The sequence below is a fragment of the Canis lupus genome, chromosome 21 (genome assembly GCF_048164855.1).
Source record: "Canis lupus baileyi chromosome 21, mCanLup2.hap1, whole genome shotgun sequence".
Taxonomy (NCBI): Eukaryota; Metazoa; Chordata; class Mammalia; order Carnivora; family Canidae; genus Canis; species Canis lupus.
In genome coordinates, this window is record NC_132858.1 from 49,840,946 (window position 1) to 49,862,577 (window position 21,632).

Genomic DNA, 21,632 nt, shown 5'->3' on the forward strand with positions numbered 1-21,632 from the left:
ATTTTAAATAAAATAAATATATATAAATAAATAATATATATATAAATATATATATAAATATATAATTTATATATATAATAATATATATAAATAAATATATATAAATAAATATAAATAAAATATATTTATATATTTTATTTTATTTTATATGAAAGTACCTATTCAACTCTTATGTGATGGTGCTGCTTTTGTGATTGAATATGATCTATATTTGAATATCCACTAATGAGTATTTGGAAATTTTATTAAAATTTACCATCCCTAGAAAGTTGTCAAATCTAACTGTGAATGTTTTTGTTTGATTCTAGGGGGAAATTTGCAGTGGTGAGGAAATGTATAAAGAAAGACTCTGGAAAGGAATTTGCAGCAAAGTTCATGAGAAAAAGAAGAAAAGGCCAAGATTGTCGGATGGAAATAATTCATGAGATTGCTGTTCTTGAACTAGCACAGGACAATCCTTGGGTCATTAATTTACATGAAGTCTATGAAACTCCATCAGAAATGATCTTAGTTCTGGAATAGTAAGTATTGTTTTCCTTAAATGGAGTTTGTTTGATAGTCCACACTTCTTTATAGGATGCTGGTCATCTGGGGTACGTGTCGCAGCCTGGTACTCTGGAAATCTGAAGAGTTTTTAGAACTTTTCATGTGTTTCTTACACTAATTTGATATTTTTCAAACTAACAATCCATGCATATTAGGTTTTCATTCTTTAACGAAATTCTTCTGATAGTAAAGTTCTCTTATTTACTAGTGGCATTCTTCAGAAAGTAAGTGATACCAAGGTAATAATAAAATAAGAGACATCTTACAATCCCTTACTGTTCATGTAGGCTGAGTTGGTAATCTCTTTCTTTCAGAAATAATTGTTTGCTTCATACCATGTTTTCATTTATGTAGGGACAGTGTGGGAAACAGCTTTGGAAAATGAACAGTTTTTTCTTAAAGAAATCCTGTTTTCCTCTTTGTTTCTCCTACCAAAGGAAATGATTGATAGATTTGACCACATGAAAAGCCTAACTTTGCATCAATAAAGACAAAATGAAAAGACAGGCTCAGGGAAAATCGTTCTCCTGTCTGTTCACCCAAAGTGCTTAACATTTCTTTGCTGTGTAACGAGGTACTACCGATTCACAACATGAACTTCCCAGTTTAAAAACAGTGGGCAAAGGATATGTTAAACAAAATTTCAATCAAGTAAAATCAAAGATCTGATCAGCTTTATGAAGTGAGTGCTTCTAGCAAGTGGGGGGCAGCTCCAAGGCGTTGTACAAAATGGACAGTTTTTCTAGTAAGAAGGGTTTGGCGGGATCCCTGGGTGGCTCAGCGGTTTAGCACCTGCCCTCGGCCCAGGGCATGATCCTGGAGTCCCGGGATCGAGTCCCACATCGGGCTTCCTGCATGGAGCCTGCTTCTCCCTCTGCCTGTGTCTCTGCCTCTCTCTCTCTGTGTGACTCTCATGAATAAATAAATAAAAATCCTTAAAAAAAATTAAAAAAAAAAAAAAGAAGGGTTTGGCAAGAAGTTATTAGCGAAAGAAAGAAAAGGCTAGTTTGAGGCAGGATCACCTTCCCTTATGGGAAGGGCAGGGGGCCTTATTAGGTGGGTTACCTCATCTTCTGTTGGGGGATGGATAGGACCCAGGGGAGATTTCTCACTGATGCTGATCAGAAATTTTCTGACAGATTGGTTAAGACTTCTGTTTCTGGGGGAGGGAGAAACTGCAATTAGGTTCGGTATTAGCTCCAGTTTGTTGGTTTGGTCTAAATGATACCATTTTGGGCCCGTGCTTTTCTTTTACAGGTAAGAGAAATTCCACATAGATGTACATATATAAGTGGCCTATATATAACACGAAAAATACTGATTCTTAGAACTTTTATACTGTAAATTTAAAAATAAATTTTTAGGGATGCCTGGGTGGCTCAGTGGTTGAGCGTCTGCCTTCTACTCAGGGTGTGGTCCTGGGATCCTGGGATCAAGTCCCGCATCGGGTACCCTGTGGGGAGCCCACTTCTCCTTCTGCCTGTGTCTGTACCTCTCTCTCTCTCTGTGTCTCTTATGAATAAATAAATAAAAATTGAAAAAAAAATTTTCATTTTCCCCCTGTAAGAGTGGCAACAATCATAAATAAAAAGTGATATTCAAGGTTCAAGCCATCTGATTTATACTGCAGGTGGCAGTGTTAATTGGTGCAACTTTTCTGGAGGGAGGACAGGCTAGAGTTATATAGCAAAAACTTAAAACAAAACCAAAAAAAACCTCTTTAATCCAGCAACTTCACTTATATATTTTTTCACAAGGGTATAATAAACGGGCAGTTGTACAAAGATGTGTCAGAAAATATTCAATGAAGTTTTTTTAATGTAACAAAAAAGAAACCTAATTGTTTAATAGAGAGGGATTGGTTGGTTAAATAAGTGATAATGTCGCAAAGTGAATTGCTGTGTAGTCATTTAGAAAGATAAGGTGGATATAAATGTTTCAACATAGATTTTTAAAAAAATATTGTTAAAAAGATAAAAGAAGTGAAAATAGCGTGTGTAGTAGTGTTTTTGAAAAATTTAAGTCTGTTGAAAGAAGATTCTGGGTGGCTAAAATAGTGTCTTCCTCTTGATAATGGAATTCAAGAGCATTGTGTCCAAAATTTTAATCAGTAATTTCACTTTTAGGAATCCCTTCTGAAGAAATTATAAAATGTGAACAGTGAGAAGCACAAAAGTGTTTCAAAGTTTTTTTTTCTTTTTTTTTTTTTTTTTATTTATTTATTCATGAGAGAGGCAGAGAGAGAGAGGCAGAGACACAGGCAGAGGGAGAAGCAGGCTCCATACAGGGAGCCTGATTTGGGTCTCAATCTCGTGACCCAGGATCACAACCTGAGCCGAAGGCAGAGGCTCAGTCGCTGAGCCCCCAGGTGCCCCCGCACAGAGTATTTTTAATTCTAATAGTAAAAATATTAAAAATGATTGGGTGGGTAAGCAAATGTGTAGTATATGTGAATCTCCTCTGAATAGAGTTGTTTTCTAACCTAAAAAAAGCTTGGAGTAGGAATCTCTCATATAAGCCCTGCCTGCCTAGGTTTTCAGTTTCCGGGTTGTCTTGGAGCGGATCAAGGCCGGATTGGAAGTTGATCTAGAAAAAATTTTACGAAATGTCATTCTGTGACCAGACCTGGTTCCTGTCCTGTTCTCACCAAACCTGCTCTTCAGCCTTTGCTGGTGGATTCTTCTCAGGGCTTCGTGGTCCAGCGACTCCCTGCCCTTCGGTAGCTGTGCACTCTCTGGCCGCACCTCACCCTGGCCTGCTCCCTCTTGGCCTCCCCCGCAGCTCCTGCCTGCAGCCTCCTGGCCTCCTGCACACCCCGCGAGGCCGGTGGGGCCTCCCGCCTGCTGAGCACAGGCCTGAGGAGTCCTCACCTGGGCTTTCGCTGGCCTCGGGTTGTTCTTGGCCTCCTGGCTCATTCTCCTGAGGCCCGCCTCCCGCCAGGAGCTAACCCACACCTTTAGCACACTGGCCCGTCGCCTCCTGGCCATCGTCCCCTCCTGGCCATGGTTCTCAGATACCGGCCTTCCTGCCCTGTGGAGCTGAGGCAGGCTGGCAGGTGCCCTCGCGCCCTCGCTCCGCGTCCCTCTGCCTCCACAGCCCTCACCTCCCCCCCCTTTTTTAATTTAATTTTATTTATTTTATTGATTCATGAGACACAGAGAGAGGCAGAGACACAGGCAGAGGGAGAAGCAGGCTCTGTGCAGGGAGCCCGATGCGGGACTCGATCCCAGGACCCCAGGGTCATGCCCTGGGCTGAAGGCAGATGCTTGACCCCTGAGTCACCCAGGGATCCCCTCACCGCCCCCCCTCACCTCCCCCTTCTGTCTGGAGTTTCCCCCCTTCACTCTGGGGCTGCCGCCTTCCCCTCTGCTCCTTCATTCTCTCCCTTCCTCTTCCAGGGCCCTTGGTTTGGTTTGAGTCCGTTCACTGACCTCCCTCAGCCTTCCAGCATCCTTCCAGGTGGTTCTTTCCCCTCGTCCTCCAGTGTCGCCCTCCCTCCTGTCCTAAACTTGCTTTTCCTCAGCTTTGATGGCCTGTGAGCCGCGGCCCTGGGCTTGTCCGTCCTCCACTGCTGTGCTCCTTGCAGGAGCAGACTGAACTTAAAGCACTGCTCAGCTTCTAGTCGGTTCTGTGCCGGGTGCCACGGCTCTTCCGTCGGCTGCACCTGCTCTTCTCAGACCCTGTTCGCCAAGATCAACCTGCGCCCTGTAGTGCACTTCCACTCCTCACTCCTTACAAACTCCTTACACACCTTCCTTCTTTAAATGATCTTCTGCTGTGGCTTCCATGGTCCTGTTTTTTTTTTTTTAATCTTCCCTCGCAGACTCTCCCCGCTTCCCCTGTAGGACTGCATGCCTCTCCAGAGTGCATGAGAGTTGTTCTTGTCATACGCTTATTTTCTGTACGTTTACTGTGAATGATAACATTCCACGTTTGTGGCTTCAGCTACTCTTAACGTGTGATTATTTCCGAATCGTGGTCTCCAAACTTGGACCTTCTGAGTTCCACCTGCGTATCTCTGTCTCCAGCCACATCTCGTTATCAATCCAGGACCAATATGTGTGCCCGCCTGCATTGCCCTGATAATGCCTGCTTTTCTTTTGTTCCCCATTTCCAGTGTTATCCCCATTTATTTCATAGCTTAGGCTAGAAACCTTGACTGTCTCTTTGTTTCCCTCATCTCCCTTAGAAACTCATATATTATAATAAATTACCAAGTCTTCCATTTAGTCCTCTCCTCTGCTCGTCCCTTTCACTTGGTGTCTATGTTGGGTCCTCATTGTCTCTCCCATATTCTCTCTCAGCACCTTCTTAGCTGATCACCCTGGCTTCGATTCTAGGACGTTCCTCAGGCTGCTGTTAGGTAACTAAGACATGGATGTGGTGATATTGTCCCCTTAGAAATCTGTGGTGGCTTCTCTTGCATCAGTGATCGTGGTTTCCAAACCACCCATCAGTATGATTTGACTAAAAATGTTTGTGTTCTACTTTTTGTTTGAAGGGAAAGTCTTAGAAATAGATTTTTAGATATTGAGATAACAAAATTCTTGGCCACATCAATAGATTGTTGTTAGGGAAACAGGCAGGTTTATGATCTCTGCGTCAATAATCCATTTCACTTACGTTTAGGTACCTGCCATAGGTGGTAATAGGTGCTGGTGGCATAAAAGTGAAAACGGCCTAGTCCCTTCCCTCCAGGTGCCACAGGTTTAGTGAAGGAAGTGTAAATGCTTTGCAGCAATATTGGTATTTTATTAGAAATGCTTGCTAGTTGCTATGGGAACTCAGAGTATAATCATTGTGCTTAAGAATTTACTAGGTGCCAGGCACTGTGCTAAATAAGTCTTTCGACCAGCTTGAAATAAATTATTTACATGCTTTGTATACATTGTTTTATTTTTAAATTTTTTTTCCAGCTTTATTGAGGTATAGTTGATATAAAACATTTTGTAAGTTTGAGGTATAGAAGGTGTGGATTTGATACACTTCTGTATTGTGTAATGATGACCACCATAGCATTAGCTAACACCTGCACCACATAATTACCTTATTTGTGTGTTAAAAACATTTAAGATTTACTCTTAACATCTTTCAAGTATATAATGTAGTAGTAGTAACTATCACCACTGTGCTGCACATAAAATCTCCAGAACTTCTTCATCTTATAACTGGAAGTTTGTACCCTTTGACCAGTATCTCTCTTTTCTCCACCTCCCCACCCACTGGTAACCACCATTCTAGTCTCTGTTTCTAGAAGTTTTGCTTTTTTAGATTCCACGTATGAGTGGGATATATTTATATGGCTGAATAATGTTCTGTTACATATAGAACACATCATCTTTGTCCATTCGTCCATTCATGGGTGCTTACGTGTCTTCGTATCTTGGCTGTTGTGATTAATGCTTCAGTCAACATGGGAGTGTACATCTTCTCAAGATTCTGTTTTCATCTCTTCTGCATGCACACCCAGAAGTGGGGTTGCTGGGTCCTGTGGAAGGTCTGTTCTTAATTTTTTGAAGAACCTCCATGCTATTTTCCACAGTGGCTGCACCAGTTTACCTTCCCACCAGCAGTGTCCTTTTCTCCACATCTCCTGCCAACACTTGTCCCTGATGACAGCCCTCCTGTCTTCTGCCCCCACCTCTCTTCTCTTATTCCTTCAATTACAATTTGTTAAACTGCTTGATATTGTCACTCAGGTCCCTGGTCCTAATATCTTCCCCCCACCCTCGCTCGATTCTTAAGATCGAATTTCTAGGTCTTAAAATTCTACTGCTAGGTTCTTAAAATTCACTGATTCTTCTGCAATGCTATAAAGCCCATCCAGTGAAATTTTCATTTTAGATACCTTCTTTTTTAATCTTAGAAGTTCCATTTGGTCCTCTTTCATACCCCTCATCTCCTTGTTATGTTCCTATTTTATTTTAAATTGTTGAATATATTTATAATATCTTATCTGCCGATTCCACTATCTCTGTTATTCCTAGGTCTGTTTTTAGTATTTTCTCATTAGTTGTGGATTATAATTTGTGGCATTTTTAGATGTCTAGTAATTTTTGGAAGGATGCCATGCATTTACAGTGTCACAGTGTTGAGCAGATTTTATGATCTTCCATTAAAGAATGATGACGTTCATTTTGGCAGGCAATTAAATAACTCGTGAATCAGTTTTGTTGGGGCAGGTCATAGACTACTTAACCTTACTACTAAGGTATGGCCCTTCTGGGATGGGGAGCTTGCTGACTGCTTAAATGGTTGGCATGATTTTTATACTTCAGCTGGACAAAATTCAAATATCTTATTCTGTTCTTTGTGAATGCTAGGAATTGTTCAGCTTCTAATTTCCCAGCAGTTCTTTGTTTGACTTTACAGAGTTTATCCTTATGCTAATACTTCAGGATACAGCTAAGCAGATGTCTGGAGATCTTTCTCTGTGTGGCTCACTCTGGAAATCCAACCTCATTAACTTTGCCAAACACCTGGTTTATGTCTTCAGTTTAGCAAGGCTTCCGTTTTCTGCTTGGGTTTCTCCTCCACCGTGTACCACAATCCATAAGTTACTTCCAAGTAGGAAAACAAATAGTAGGGCTCAAGTTGTTTGTGTCCCTCTTCCTAGGGATCATGGTCCTAACTGCCTGTGTTCTCAGGTCTGAAAATAGTTGGCCCATTGACTTTGCTCAATTTCTTGTTGTTTATGACTAGAGGGTAAGTTCCGTGCCATTTGGCTAAAAGAGGAAGTAGGTACTTAACCTTTCGTGAGTCATATCATGTATTTCTGACACCATCATGCCCTTTTGCTTGTGTTCACTATGCCTTGGATGTGCTTTTACCATTTTATTTAGTGGATTCCTATTCCTTCTACAAGTTTTGCAATAAATGTCATTTTTCTCCTATTTTTTTCTCCTTTCCAGTGAATTGCTTAGTTGCTGAATTGTCACTTGATACATAACGTCACACCCATAGATATTTACACATACGTATTCTTTAAAATGTGTTTCATTTTTCTTTTTCACTAGTACTTGAAATTATAAACAATACTTATTTATAATTTATCTTTCTGTCTATAGCACATTGCACAGGGCCTAACATATTTGATTTAGAAGAGTGAGAGAATGAGGATCTGAACTAAGCCCTGAAGCAGGTAGAAATGGAAATGCTAGTTTTGATAGAAAAAGGAATGTTTGGTGTCAGAGGTTGGGAGCTAAGATCTAGTCAAGGTATAGGCAACAAGGAAACACAATTGCTCTTAGCCTGCAAGCATCATGTACATGGCTCTGCATAATGTTGATCATAACATACTTATCCCCTAAGTTTCTAAGGGCCACTAGAAAGTTGAAATTAAAAGTTCTTAATACTTTTTATAAAAATAGTTTTTATATAAGAAAAAATACTCAACATCCCTGGGCTTCAGGGAAATACGAATCAATGAGATACCACCTCACACCAGTCAGAATGGCTAAAATTAACAAGAAAACAAATGCTGGCGAGGACGTGGAGAAAGGGGGACCCTGCTACACTGCTGGTGGGAATGCAAGCTGGTATAGCTACTCTGGAAAACAGTGTGGAGGTTCCTCAAAAAGTTGAAAATAGAGCTGCCCTATGAGCCAGCAATTGCACTGCTAGGTATATACCTGAAACATACAAATGTAGTGATCCAAAGGGGCACCTACACCCCAATGTTCACAGCAGCAATGTCCACAACAGCCAAACTGTGGAAAGAGCCCACGTGTCCATTGACATGAATGGATAAAGAAGGTGTGGAATATGTATATACAATGGAATATTACTCAGCCATCAAAAAAATGAAATCTTGCCATTTGCAATGATGGGGATGGAAGTAGAGGGTATTATAGGTCAATCAGGGAAAGACAGTTATATTGTTTCACTCATGTGTGGTATTTAAGAGGCAAAACAGAGGAGCATAGAGGCAGGGAGGGAAAAATAAAGACATAATCAGAGAGGTAGACAAACCATAAGAGACTCTTAATCATAGGAAACAAACTGGGAGTCACTGGAAGGAACGTGGGAGTGGGTATGGGGTAACTGGGTGATAGGCATTAAGAGGATACATCACTGACCTCTACCTCAGACTAATACACTATGTGTTAATTAATTGAATTTAAATTAAAAATAAATCTGTGTAAAAAATTTTGTGAAAAGCTCTTGAATTAATGTTTTTAAACAAATTTTTGATAAAGTATATGTAACTCGTAATAATTACTCAGTTTCTAGATGATTTTATAGTAGTGGAAAATACACACTACTGAAGTAAATACACCATAATCTAACTGGAAATGTTGCTGTAGCTAAAAGGTAGGGCCCAACAAAACTTGAAGTGTTTCACTTCCTTCCTGTGTAAAGGAAGATACCTTGTGTGAAGTAGTTGGTACTGTTGTATTTCCTGTTAACCGTACTTAACAAATGCTTTTAATGTCACAAATGGTTTTTAAAATTTTGTTTAGTTCCATTAGTTAATATGACAGTTAATGAAGTCTGGCTTAGACTTAAGCAGACGTAGGATGGGATGATTGCACATTGTACCGGAGGGTGTGTAAGTATTTCTCGTCACTGAAGGTTGGCCTACACAGCTTCTTTAATAGTCTGCATTTGAAATACATCCTTGGGACGCCTGGGTGGCTCAGTGGTTGAGCGTCTGCCTTCCGCTCAGGGCGCGATCCTGGGGTCCTGGGATCGAGTCCTGCATCGGGCTCCCTGCAGGGAGCCTGCTTCTCCCTCTGCCTGTGCCTCTGCCTCTCTTTGTGTGTCTCTCATGAATAGATAAAATCTTAAAAAAAAAAAAAAATCCTCAAAAATTTTCAGAGAACTGCAGTTTTGTGCTTATGTAAACTACTGAAATTGTTGGGAAAACAGAGGAAACCCTTACATTAAAGGAAGAATGGGTAAACCTAAAAAAAAAAAAGAATGGGTAAACCATAGAGTAGAAAGAAATAATAATAAATTGCTCTTAATTTTAGATAAATCTTTGCACTTAGTGTAAATTAACCTGTATTGAATTTTATTGTGAATGGTAGTGAGCTGAGTTCCCCAGAGGACAATAAATTGTGATTGGGAAACTTTTACAACCGAAGTACAGTTCTCTGTTTTAGTTGAGGAACACAGGGAGTTCTGGGTGTAACTGGCAAACTGTGGTGTGTGCGTGCGTGCGCGTGCGTGTGCAGAGAGCCGTATTTACATCAGGGTGCATCTCTAGCTGCTTGGAACTTAGCTGACCCAGCCCATACTGACTTTTGCTTTAGGTCTTCAAATCCATACCAACAGTATACAGGACTGCCAGGCCGTAATGAATTTACTCTGCAATTTCGTTGTGAACGTTCACCTTTTCTTTCCTTATGACTTGTGCGTTACTTTTACTGTGCTGGAATATGTGATGAGCATTTTACAACTAAATACATAAAAATGGTTTTAATGCTTTCATAGGTGGTTTTTAAAGTACTGTGGTCAAAATATAATAAAAAAATCAGTTGTATATGTTTTAGCCAAAATGAAAACCTTATCAGCCAAGGAAATATTTGCTTTCACTTTCGTCACCTGCAACTGTTCAGCTAAACTTAAATATGTTCTTATCTACTTTGGTGACAAGTCATGTTTCCATATATGGGCAGAATTTGGAAATAGGTTGCTTTAACAGAAAAGGAAAGAAAAAAAGAGAACTAAACTATCATACTAAACGGAAATTAATAAGTAGCTCTGGTCTGACAGCAATATGGCTGTTTGGAGTTATAGATTTCATGTCAACTTTATACCAACTTTATGAAAGCAACTTAGTCTTTTTTTCTTGACACATAAAGGAAATTTTGAGATATGACATAGCTGTCATTTATGATACGAACGGATGTTTAAGTATGGGCTTTTTGCCAAAGAGGAATACAAATTTTTAAATGTTGGTTTTTTTTTTTTTTCTCTTATTGGCAAAATTCTTTGGAGGAAAACAAACAGAGATGATTTGTCCAGATGTTGGAAGAAAGTTTAAATCAGTATCGCTCTTTTGGTGAGGATAGGCTTTTCCTATTAAAATTTTAAATGCATGTACCCTTCACTCCAGCTGTTTTGTTCTGGGTATCTATGCTTGAGGAGCTCCTGGCACGTAAGCAAACATGTGAGAAACTGTAATGTGCCTTCTCATCACAACATTGTTTATAATTGTGAATAACTAAAATGTCCATCAAAGGCTTCTGGTTTATCCACAGGGATAGGAGTTCAAAATTATGAGATAGATAATTTTAAAAGCATCATGGAAAGATTCTTAAGACATGTTTAAGTAAGAAAAGGTTGAACAGTATCAGTAGAATGTGTCCTGTTTACCATTTTTTTAAATCCATGCACCTAATATTTTTGTATACATCTGATACATATTTTCATATATACATTTCATTTTTATCTGGAAGGATATAGTACACCAAGGAGAGAATAGCACTTACCTTCTAGATGTGGCTCCAGCTGGGATCGGGGAAGGGGTCTTTAATTGGAGGGCATCTGCTTTATTTTCATTAGTATGTTTTATAAAAATAATATTTCTGTGTATTCTATAATTAAAAATTCTGGAGAAATTTTCTCTTGAAAATGTATGTCTTTTACTATTAAAATTTAAGTTCTTGAAACTCTTAAACTGATGGTTTTATTTAGCTTTGGAAATGCTAATCTTAGCTCATATTAGAGGTGTCACGTTTTTATCAAAAAAAAATGGAATTAGGCAAGTAGACAATAGTTTACACACACTCAAATGGTAGTTTATCTCAAGATACTTAATGTGTAAAATGTTAAGGACAAAAGAGACAATGTTTTTAATGAGCCCTTGCCTTTATAATTAAAGTATGCTTCTCCCCTCCTCTAGTGCTGCTGGAGGTGAGATCTTTGACCAGTGTGTTGCAGACAGAGAAGAAGCCTTTAAAGAAAAAGATGTTCAAAGACTCATGAGGCAGATATTAGAAGGTGTCCGCTTTTTACATGCTCATGATGTAGTTCATCTTGATTTGAAGGTAAGATCTAAATTTACAATTTTGAGCTTGCTAGAGAATGATACTCCAGGTGTAAAGTATTTAACAATGATTTACTCAAACATCTATCAAGTCTGTGTGTTTTAGGTAATAAGGAAATAAACATCAAGTCTCTTAACTTCTAGCCAGTTGGTTTTATCAAGGAGGTAGTGTACGTGTGTGTACATAGAAAGATAAATAATAATACTTTTCCCCAAAAAACGGAGCTTGGAGGATATTGGGAGTAGGTGAATTCTTCTGATGAGAGATAGGGTTTGAGCTAGACCTTAAAAAGAGAAAAAAGGGATTTAGATAGATAAAGAAAATATAAGAAAATTGTAGAAAATAGAGATAAAATTAACTCATAAGAGTTAGGAAAAATTGTTGGTCAAATATAAATGGAATCGTGTCCCTAGAATTGAGAAATGAAGTAGGAGATGTTGACAATTGAGGAAAAGCCACATTCCAGGGGTTTCAAATGTCATGAAGAGATAGATGACTTTTTTAGCAGGAATATCTGAAAAACAGTGTTAGAAAATTAGGCAGTTGGCAGTAAATAAAATAGAGAACTAGAGAAATTAGAGGCAGATAAATATCTAACTTAAAATTATCAAAGAAGGAAGGGGAGGTGGGAAGAAAGAATACACAAAGGGCAGTATATCAGTTATGATGCTTTTGAGTAATCGGAATTTCAGCCAAAAGTAGGGGAAGCAACAGAGGAAATTTTATTGGCTAAAAAGCCCAGGTATAATTCTGTCCTAAGGTATGACATTGTTCGTTAATTCAAATATTACATGTAGTTGGTTTTTCTTCAGTCGTCAGCTCTGCTTTCTCAGAGTGGCGGTAAGATGGTAGTAAGTTAGATGCTGCCATTTTAGTCTTATACTTATCCAGAGATTCAGCTGGAGAGAGCCAGGCTCTGCTTTGTTAGCTCTCTCAGAAGTCCTGAGATTGACTGTGACCAAATCAACTAATAGATGTACGGGGTTGGGTGGGGGAGGCCGGTGCAGGGTTTCGACTGGCCCAGCCAGCATTGCTAGTGTCATTTGTTCCAACCTTGGAGGGGTAAAGTCCTCCTCCCATCCCAATTTTTATTTGGAGAGAGCGCGGAAAGGATGGCTTCTCAGACCAGCTCTGTTTGTAAAAGAACAGAAAGTGGGTGGGTACTCGGGAGACAGACAGCGTCCAGGTGAGCGTCCACCACGGGTATCCCTTCAGGCATCTGGGGTCGGAAAGCCCAAGGTCCTTGTTGATTGGCTGCTTCCATATCGAGCCCAGGTGTGGCTGCGGGGGAGGAAACATTCCTCCAGGAACACACCAGTGACTCCAGTTCCTTATCAGCCAGAGGAGATAGGGGGAAGAAAGGCAGGGAACCTGAGTGGGGCTGAGCCCCTGGACCCAAGAAAGGCTCTCCTGACCTGGACTTCTGCAGCCTTATCTTACTCCTCGTCGTCTGCTGCTCTGTCCCGACCTCTGCTGTAGTTTGCCTTCTAGCAGAAGGCAGATGCTTGTGGCAGTGGTCCTCCGACTTGGAAGGGATCAGAATCACCAGGAAGGGCTTGTTGAAGCGCATTGCTAGGCCCCATTCCAGAGTTTCTGGTTCAGGGTAGGGCCACATGATGCGGGTCCAGGCACCATTTTGGGAAGCGCTGTCTGGCAGGATGGGACACCGGTAGACAGGGGTGCCGGGTAAACAGCAGGGTTCATCTTCCCTGCTGGAGGGAGCACTCAAGGAAGAGTGTACAGTGTGTCCTCTGGAGGTTGACTTCTAAAGGAAGCTTGATAGAATTCCATCTGAAATAAGGTGGAAGGGTAATAGGTACTCCTTCAGATACTAGTTTCCTACAGAAAAATACAAGGGAAAGAAAACAATTTAGAGACTTTCTCGTGCTTTTCTGAAAAATGCCAATTGAAATTCATTCCATAAACATTTTTTTTTCTCAAAGATACTATTTTTTTTTTTAGTACAGTGGCTAGAATGCATGGGTACAGCACTGTAGACTATGGTAGTTACAGTGGCACTTTTTGAAGGCAGGTGTGGACATGTGTGTACCTGTAGGTAGTCCCAGGATGTTAAAGCTAAAGTGGCCTTAGAGATCACGTAGGTAAAACCCTCATAGCATGGGTGAGGGAACCGGGGCCTGGTATTTTACCTTTAGTGTGTCATATGCTTGGAAATTCAGAGATCCTTGCTGCAAGAAATACCCACCCAAGCCTCCCTCGGGAGCACTTAGCCAGGAGGATGGTCTCTGCAGTCCAGACTTCAGTGCACTCGGACTTTAAGAAGCCTCAGTTAGTGTCAGCCGTGCTGAAGAATTCCCACAAGTAACATTTGTACTAGGCTTTTTTTTTTTTTTTTCATGTTTGGCTTTATACACTATGGAAAGTCATATATTCATTTTTTTATAATGTTTTGCTAGTTTTATGATGTAAGTAAAAAGGACTTCTAGGAATGAGCCCCAATTTAAATAACTTTGTACCTGTAGGAAGTACGCTTTCCCTTGTACCTGTAGGAAATACGCTTTCGATTTATGACAGCTTAACCTATAACTATTATTCAGGAACTAATTAAGTAGCAAGTCAGACAGGTTGCTAACATTATATGTCATGGGTCTTTGATGTTACTTGAAAGCAGCCGAAGGTGAAAATTAAGTTCCTGAATACCAGGTTTAACTATGTATTTACTCAAGGAAATTATATCCCTTTCTCCCCAGTACACTCAGTATAAATCATATTACTTTCTCCCCGGTATACCTGGTGTAGAGTTCTTTCTGGATTTAATAGAGGCTTTGATGATGGGCCTTTGATGTTGGAAACTGGACTCTTGATGTTTCCTAGGCCCAGAGGAACAAGAAGACGAGGTGGTCTGGTGGGTTCTCAGCCATCCCTCTGCCTTCCAGTCACAGGTGCAGTCAGATGTGTCCCTAAGTGAACCGCTGAAGGGGGAAGGTTGGAGATGGGGCTGGTGTGGCAGCCGTGCATATGGATATGATTTCTACCAAAAGGTCATCTCCAGTTGACTGTGACCTCTGTGAGTCTGGACAAGAGTCTACTGTCCCACACCTTTTAACAGCCATCTGCCCGGTGACAATTTATGCTTGTAATGTTGACTCTCAGTCTCCGTAAGAGCTTGAAAGCTACAAAGCTAAATCTTTTTTTTTTTTTTTTTTTTAACTTAAGTTGTAATTCTGTGAAAATTAATAATCCCCATCTCTAGGGTAACTCGGATTTAGTAGATTATTTCTCCATTATGGTTAAAATGGAAAATTCTTGTCCCAGAGACAAGAAGTAGGTAGGTTAGACTACTGTAGTTGCTCCTATAAAAGAGATAATTGTCACAATGGGAAATATGCTGTTTGGCTTCAGGTCAGACCCCAGATGGGCAGTTTGCCAAAACACTGATTCACTGATGACTCTCAGCCAGATATCTTCAATTGAACATGGCAAATGCTTTGAGGGGTAGCAGATGCAGATCGTGGACTGTTTATAGGACTACAGAAATAGAAAGGACCCTAAACTGTGATTAAGGGAAAGCCCATTCATTTCATGTAAATCATGGCACGATTGACAAATGTGAGAAACAGCAACTCTACCAGAGTCAGGACAAAGCTACAAGCCTGAAAATAATCTCAGTTGGTGAATTAGTCAATGGCATAGTGGGCTGCTTTTACTTCGGTCAGGGGGTGGACTTGACCAGAAAGAACACAAAGAAAGCCAGTCTTAAAAGCCGGCGCCCCCTGTGTTTGGTCTTTTGTCGGTCGATCCTCGAGCAGTCCTCCACGATGTAGTCCGTCGTTAGCTTGTCCAGCCTGTCCGATGTGTCTGGGGAGACGCGGAGCAGCAGAACCTGAAGCTGGAACTTTCCCTTTTGAGATTTCAGTTGGTCCCTGACAGTTGGAACATCAACAAATTACTTGAAAGAGGGGTGACATTTCTAAACAGTCTCCCAAACTGATCTAGACAGTCGTGTTCACCTGTGTCTGTACTACGACCTGGGTTTTAATAAACAAAAAGTCCACTTGAATAAAATGTTCCTTAAAATTTTGTCCATGGTACCCTCAGGCTAAGTAAGCAAGTTAGCCTCAACCGGCCAGTGGTCCTACCCCAGGGTGAGTGTGCAGTAACTGTTGAACGGGTTATGTACAGAGATGAAGATCCCACGATAAATGAAAGGATTCCCCCAAGAGAAAGAAGATTTTACGGAGATCTCCCTACTGCCTGTTTGTAGACACTGTGTTTCCTGTTTCTTCCACTGTCCTTGTGCCTCTCAGCGACCCGTTTGTTTTCTCTCTCACCACCGAGGATCCATGCATCTTAAATAGGCCTCGTAAGCCCAACTTCTTCATCGTGACCCGGACTCCCTAGAAAGGAGGCGTGACTAGCTGTAATGCTCACGTACTTCTCCGTGTTTCCAGCACATGCATTTCACTTACTGGAAGTGGGTCTAAGTCGCCGTCAAAGACTGACAGGTTATGGTCCTGTAATTGTACTTCTGTTTTATTTAGAGGAGTAAGGTCTATTTTTTAAAATGTGCCTGTGGTCAAAGCAGGGCACAGTTGGTAGAAACTACGTAATAAGCATTAACTGTGAAATTCCGTGAAAGAGCTCTGATGGTCAGATGTGTTTTTCCTACCCATCCCTCTGTCAGCTGTCTGACAGCTGGGGTCTCTCACTTTGGCGGATGATGGATGCATGTGATTGGGCCTAGATTTCAAATACAATAACATTTTAAGAATTTGATCACATTAATTTAGCATTTACTGCATCACCACCACACCTAGTGGTGTTTTTTTCATGATAACTAGTTTTTACACGATTGCTCAAGAAGGCATTTCCTAGGAAATGTAAAGCGTAAACAAAAAGTAAGGGGGAAAAACGCAAGCTATTTTAAGGGAAGAAATGGTATTTAAGAACATTCACAGACTGTGCATGTTTTAGTAATCACAGGCGGACCTTACAATATGGTGAAGATTTCCACTTAGCAATATTTCTCTTGGCATTTTTTTTATGTACTGGGAAGGGAAAAACATGTTCAGTGATGAATATGTATAACAGAGGCAAACATCTCTCATCTAATTTGTCTGAATAGTGACATTTTACTTTACCGTAGTATTTCATTTATGTAATAACACTAAAATTGCCTTGAAAAGTCTCAAGATTCATAACCGTAGTTTCTTTTTTTCCTAAAGAAATAGATCTAATTAACAAAGAGAGTATAGCTTTATAATGGAGCTTATTTATACACATTACCAAAACCTCTCGTTTTATCATCAAAAAGAGAAATTGCTTCTAACACTGATCAGTTGTGCATTTTCAGTCCTTTGGCAGTTGTGGCAGGAGCGGGTGCTTTTATCTGGTTTGGGTAATTTCTAACACTTTAGCGTGCCTCTGCAGTCCACACTTCTCTAGTGACAGCAATATGTTGTTCTTGTCTTTCTGTTCAGTTTTAAGTTTTTACTGTAGCCAAAATCTTCTATGATTAAGAAAACAGTTTTTTGTACAAAATTACAGATTACACTGAGCCGCAAGATGGTTGTTTTCACTATAGACAGAGAGTCTTAGTTTTTATGAATGTGTTCTCAAGATGAACTACCATTCCATAATTGCACAGTGGTAATAAATTAGGATGGTATGCAAGAGATGGTAAGAATTCCCTGAACATTTATTGGGGTATCATTTGGAATTTTTTTTTTTTTTTAATTAAAGGAGTTCACAGCTGCACTGTTCAGTCCAGTAGCACTGGCCATTTGTGGCTGTTGAGCTCTTGAGAGCAGAGAGAGGTGCAAAATGTGCTCTCCGCACCAGGTTTCCAGGACTGAGTATGGGCGAAAAAAAGAATAAAATCGCTTAATACCCATACATATTACATACTGTTGAAGGGATAATATTTTAGACTTGCTGAATTAAAGAAATATTAAAATTAATTTCATCAGTTTCATTTTACTTTTGATAAGGTGGCTACTAGGAAATTTGAGGTTTCATTCTGGGGCTTGCATGACCTTCCCGTAGGACGGCCCTGGTGTAGAGGATATCCACGGCTAATGAAGCCAGAAGGGCCTGCAATGCACCGTTTAGCCTCTCAACTTATTTTTCAACCAAGGATTTTCTCCCACAGTTTTACTAAAAACTACTTCCTCGGAAGCCCTTCAGAGCTTGTTTATTTGCTGTACTCAGTGGCCTTTTCTTGGTCGTCATCCCTCCCCGGGTCTGGTGTGACCCTCTTCTTCCTGACTCTCCTTCCTCAACATGATGCCTGGGTTCTTAGCCTCACTCCTCAGACTGCCGTCCCCGTCCTTGCTCCCGTAGATGGACTTAGCAGCCCGAACCCATCTTGGCCACTTCTCTTCTTGCCGGGTTCTCGTCGGTGGGCTCAGTCTCCCCTGTGGCCTCGCCCTCCAAGGCAGCACCCTCGGCCCTGAATTCTCTCCAGATGGCACTTGCAGCTATCCTGGGTGGTGCTGCAGGTGCCTCCCTTCCTGGGGCTGAGAATCAAAATGGAACCAGTGTCCTCCTGTCTTGCCGACCTGACTGTAGTAGCCGGTGAATGACCGAAACACCGTATTGTTTCTGCTCCTGCACAGCATTGGTCACAGTGGGCTGTGGATCTTGCCACTGTAACCTGCAAAGTTGCCTCTGGGTTTTTTTTTTTTTTTCTTTTTAAATTATTCCATGCTTCATCATATCTCCCTCCCTCACACTCTCTCTCTCTCTCTTTCTCTCTCTCTCTCTCTCTCTCTTTTTGAAGGCTTTAAAAACAGGGTAGAGGCACATTCTACAAGGACATACTCTTATGTTTGATAATCCCTTGCTCGCCTCACGCTATATCGGCTCACCCGTGTATTCTCTGGCAGGTGACCTTTTCTGTCCCTGGAACGTGCCCTGTGCCAGTTCTTCCAGAATGGCTCACAGAGCCCTCGGGTTCCCGGCCCGCATTTCCTTAGCAGTCTGGTGCCTGCCACCCCTTGTCCCCTTCCACCTCTGCACCCTTCTCCATTTGCAGCTTCTCCACGAGGAGCTTGTCCTTGCTTCTGGCAAGGTCCTTCCTCGCCCCGGGCTGCTCCCTGACCACCCTGAACATGACCTACGTGTGCACACAGATGCACACCCAGCAGGCGCGCTTGTGCCCCTTCCCTGATTTTGGGGTCTCCATGAGGCCTAAAATTACCTGAGGTATCATTCTTTTTTTCATACTCGTTTGTTCCCATCAGAAGGTAAGGCTCCCGAAGAACAGGGGACTTAGGTTTCATTTTCTCTTGTTTTCCCAGGAAGCAATCAATAACATTTTTTTTCAATAGGCCACAAAGTCCCTTTTCTCCTCCAAAGTCGGCTCACTTACCTCCTGTGTGATCCTGCAAGGCTGATCTCGTCCCTCCTGTTCATTTATTGCCTGGGCGCTTTGTCTCCAAGTGCACCTGAAATGCACCGAGTTTAGTGGAGCCTGCGAGGTACTTCCCTCGGTTTTCTCTTCTGATGGTGAACGCGCCGTCACCAGGCACTTGCTGTTACTCTTGTTTACAGCGCCTACCTTCCTTTGAAATTCTTTTGTATAGGAGCACCTGAGTGGCTCAGGTCATAACCCTGGGGTCCCAGGATCGAGTCCTGCGTCGGACTCCCCGCAGGGAGCCTGCTCCTCCCTCTGCCTGTGTCTCCGCCTCTCTCTGTGTGCCTCTCATGAATAAATAAATAAAATCTTTAAAAGTAAATAAATTAACAGATTGTTCTTTATAGTTAGTTCTGTTCCTTCCTTTACTCAAACAGCAAACAGTGTGTGCCTCCTGGGTGCCGGCACTGCTGCTGGCGCTGCCAGAGTGCCTGGGACTCGGGCCCATGGGCTGTGGCTTCTTCCCTTCTCTGTTCCTGAAGCCAGACTTGGCTAGATCCACAAGCCTGTCCTTAAGGAGAAAGGGCAGGGTGGATGGAGGGGGTGACTGTAGCCCTTTCAGAAGAGGGGATCCACCCAGACCTCAACTTGCTGTTTGCTGCTGCAGCTCTTCACTGTTGAACATCGTTAGGATCTGCTTCAGTGTCCCCCCAGGTCTTCTCAGCGAGCTGACACTAGGCAAAGACCAACGGGGAAAAGTGCAAAAGATGCTGTTGTGGGCGAACAAGCGGGCGAGTGGGAGAGCCTGAAGGGTGGCCCCCGAGACAGCCTCCCCTGTGGCTGAGCCACGGGGAGCAGGTTATGGGCGTGCAGAGCCAGGAGTGCCCCAGCTGGCAGGGCTTCGGGTGCCACGTGGGTAGTTTGGCAGCACAGGGTAACGGGCAGCCACCGAAGGGCTCAGGCCGGGGTGACGGGCCAACTTCCGTAGTGCGGGAGAGGCCTCGGTCTGCAGTGTGGGCAACGCGGATCCTAGCACACCATTTGCAGCCTGTCGCCGCAGTGGAGCAGAACCCGATGGTACCTTGAACGAGTGGTCTGTAGTGGGAGAAAAATAAAGTCTAGAAATGGCTAAATGTAGGATTTAAACTCAGTAGGATGTAATGAAATGTGAGCTAAGTGAGGAGAAAGTGGGGAGAGAGGAATGACCCAGTGGCCACGCGTGTTTCCTTCTACATTGCTGGGCAGGAGTGGCATCCTCGAGGTGACAGTCGGTGGCATGCGGGGCCTCTGTGGGAGGGACCTTCGCTGGTGGGAGCCTGCGGAGTGAGGGTAGCCACGCGACATCAGAGGGGAGGGATGAGGTAAGCGGTTGGCCGAAGATGCCTGAGCCAGAGGTAAAGATCCTGACTCATAACATGCAGGTGACAGCGAAGCCTGGCTGCAGACCCACATCTGGGGTGAGCATGAGACCCACCAGGTATTGGGCCTGAAGGAAGGTGGACCCACAAAGGAGGGGAGCAGCCGGAGCGTCCCGAGGAAGGCCAGGGCGCGCTCTGCTGTGGGAGCCAAGAGAGCGAGGAAGGAGAGGCCCGTGTCCGGCGCCGCTGAGGTGGCCCCCGAGGCCTGCACGTGTGCCCTTGGGTGCGAGTGAGACAAGGGTCAGAAGGAGGGGTTGAATGTGTGTGGAAGGCAAGGAACTGTCCACATTCGCGCTGAAACCTCTGGGGAACCACAGTGTGACAGAGGGGACAGGAGAGTGCGAGCAACAACCTGTCGGATGTGTCGGCCCCGCACAGGATGTGAGGTAGGCCCGGGCAGGCGTCACCCTCCCGGGAAGGTCACAGGAGGCTCTCTTGGGAACCCGTGCTTCCTCCAGACCTGCCAGCACGGAGGGAGGGGTGGGCCTGTGAGGCGGCGAAGGGGAGCAGGCTTCCTGGGCAGGCGTCCGGCAGCCAAGGGCCTGAGGTGGGCCGTGCGCCTCTGGTGGAGGGACGGCCGCTGTGGGATCTGGCCCATAGGTTGCCTGCCGGCCCTGCGGAGGAGCCCAGCCGGATCAGAGAACACTGGGGTGCTGTAGCAAGGGGTTCCCTGAGCAACATAAACCTTTCATGTTTCGTTTCATTTTAAGAATTGAAATGAATTTTATATCCTGTGCATAATGTAGGATTGACTTTATACTTAAAGATGTCCTAGGTTATTTTTATTTGGGTAACAAACGTGACTCTAGGACCACAAATGTTACTGATTCTGTGTCGTCGGGTGGCTCTCGCCTGCCCATCAGAGGAGTCCCATTTGAGAGAGGTTGGTGAGGACTAGCAACCTGTGTCCTAATCAGACAGCACGGCAAGGTCATTGTGCAGTGAAGGATGGGTGGAGGGTGCGGGGAGCTAGAGGCAGGGGGACGTGGGCCAGGTGAGAGCTCACGAGAGCCCAGACTTGAAGCAGCGGGGGTTCAGAGATTTAGGACTTGGCATTGGCAGGCCGGCGACTTCACTCGGCATGAGGCGTGACTGGAAATGAAGGAGACAGGGTACCTTGGGATGGCTCCCCCCAGTGCCTGGCCTGGGCCTCGGGACCCGGAGTAGGAGGAGAGGCATGGGTTTGGTGGGGCTGAAGGGAGAGCCCTTGCCTGAGCCATTTACCCAATCAATGGCCTTGCTCGGGGGTGGGAGTTGAAGGTGTGGCCTATTTCAGCCCAATGAAAAGATCTGGTTTTATTTTATTTTTTTATTTTTTTAAAAGATTTCATTTATTTTATTCACGAGAGACAC

At 43.0% G+C, this 21,632-nt stretch overlaps 1 protein-coding gene and 1 long non-coding RNA gene across 5 annotated transcripts in view; one reads left to right on the top strand and one right to left on the bottom strand.

Annotated features, from left to right (window-relative positions):
• Positions 1–21,632, top strand: part of STK17A (serine/threonine kinase 17a) — a 38,843-nt gene that overhangs the window by 10,352 nt on the left and 6,859 nt on the right. For both annotated transcript variants that reach the window (XM_072791665.1, XM_072791666.1), the window contains exons 2-3: positions 309–521; positions 11,399–11,543. In XM_072791665.1, coding sequence (XP_072647766.1) covers positions 309–521; positions 11,399–11,543 — 358 coding nt within the window. The remainder of the gene's footprint in view (positions 1–308; positions 522–11,398; positions 11,544–21,632) is intronic.
• Positions 12,243–19,904, bottom strand: LOC140613177 (uncharacterized). Of its 3 annotated transcripts, none has more exons than XR_012014343.1 (3): positions 18,877–19,904; positions 14,295–15,901; positions 12,243–13,382 (listed from the first exon to the last, which is right to left on the bottom strand). It is a non-coding gene; the product is annotated as an uncharacterized lncRNA (long non-coding RNA). The 3 variants fall into 3 exon arrangements; XR_012014344.1 differs by lacking the exon at positions 18,877–19,904 and having other exon boundaries at positions 14,295–15,427; positions 15,756–16,392; XR_012014342.1 differs by lacking the exon at positions 18,877–19,904 and having other exon boundaries at positions 14,295–17,011.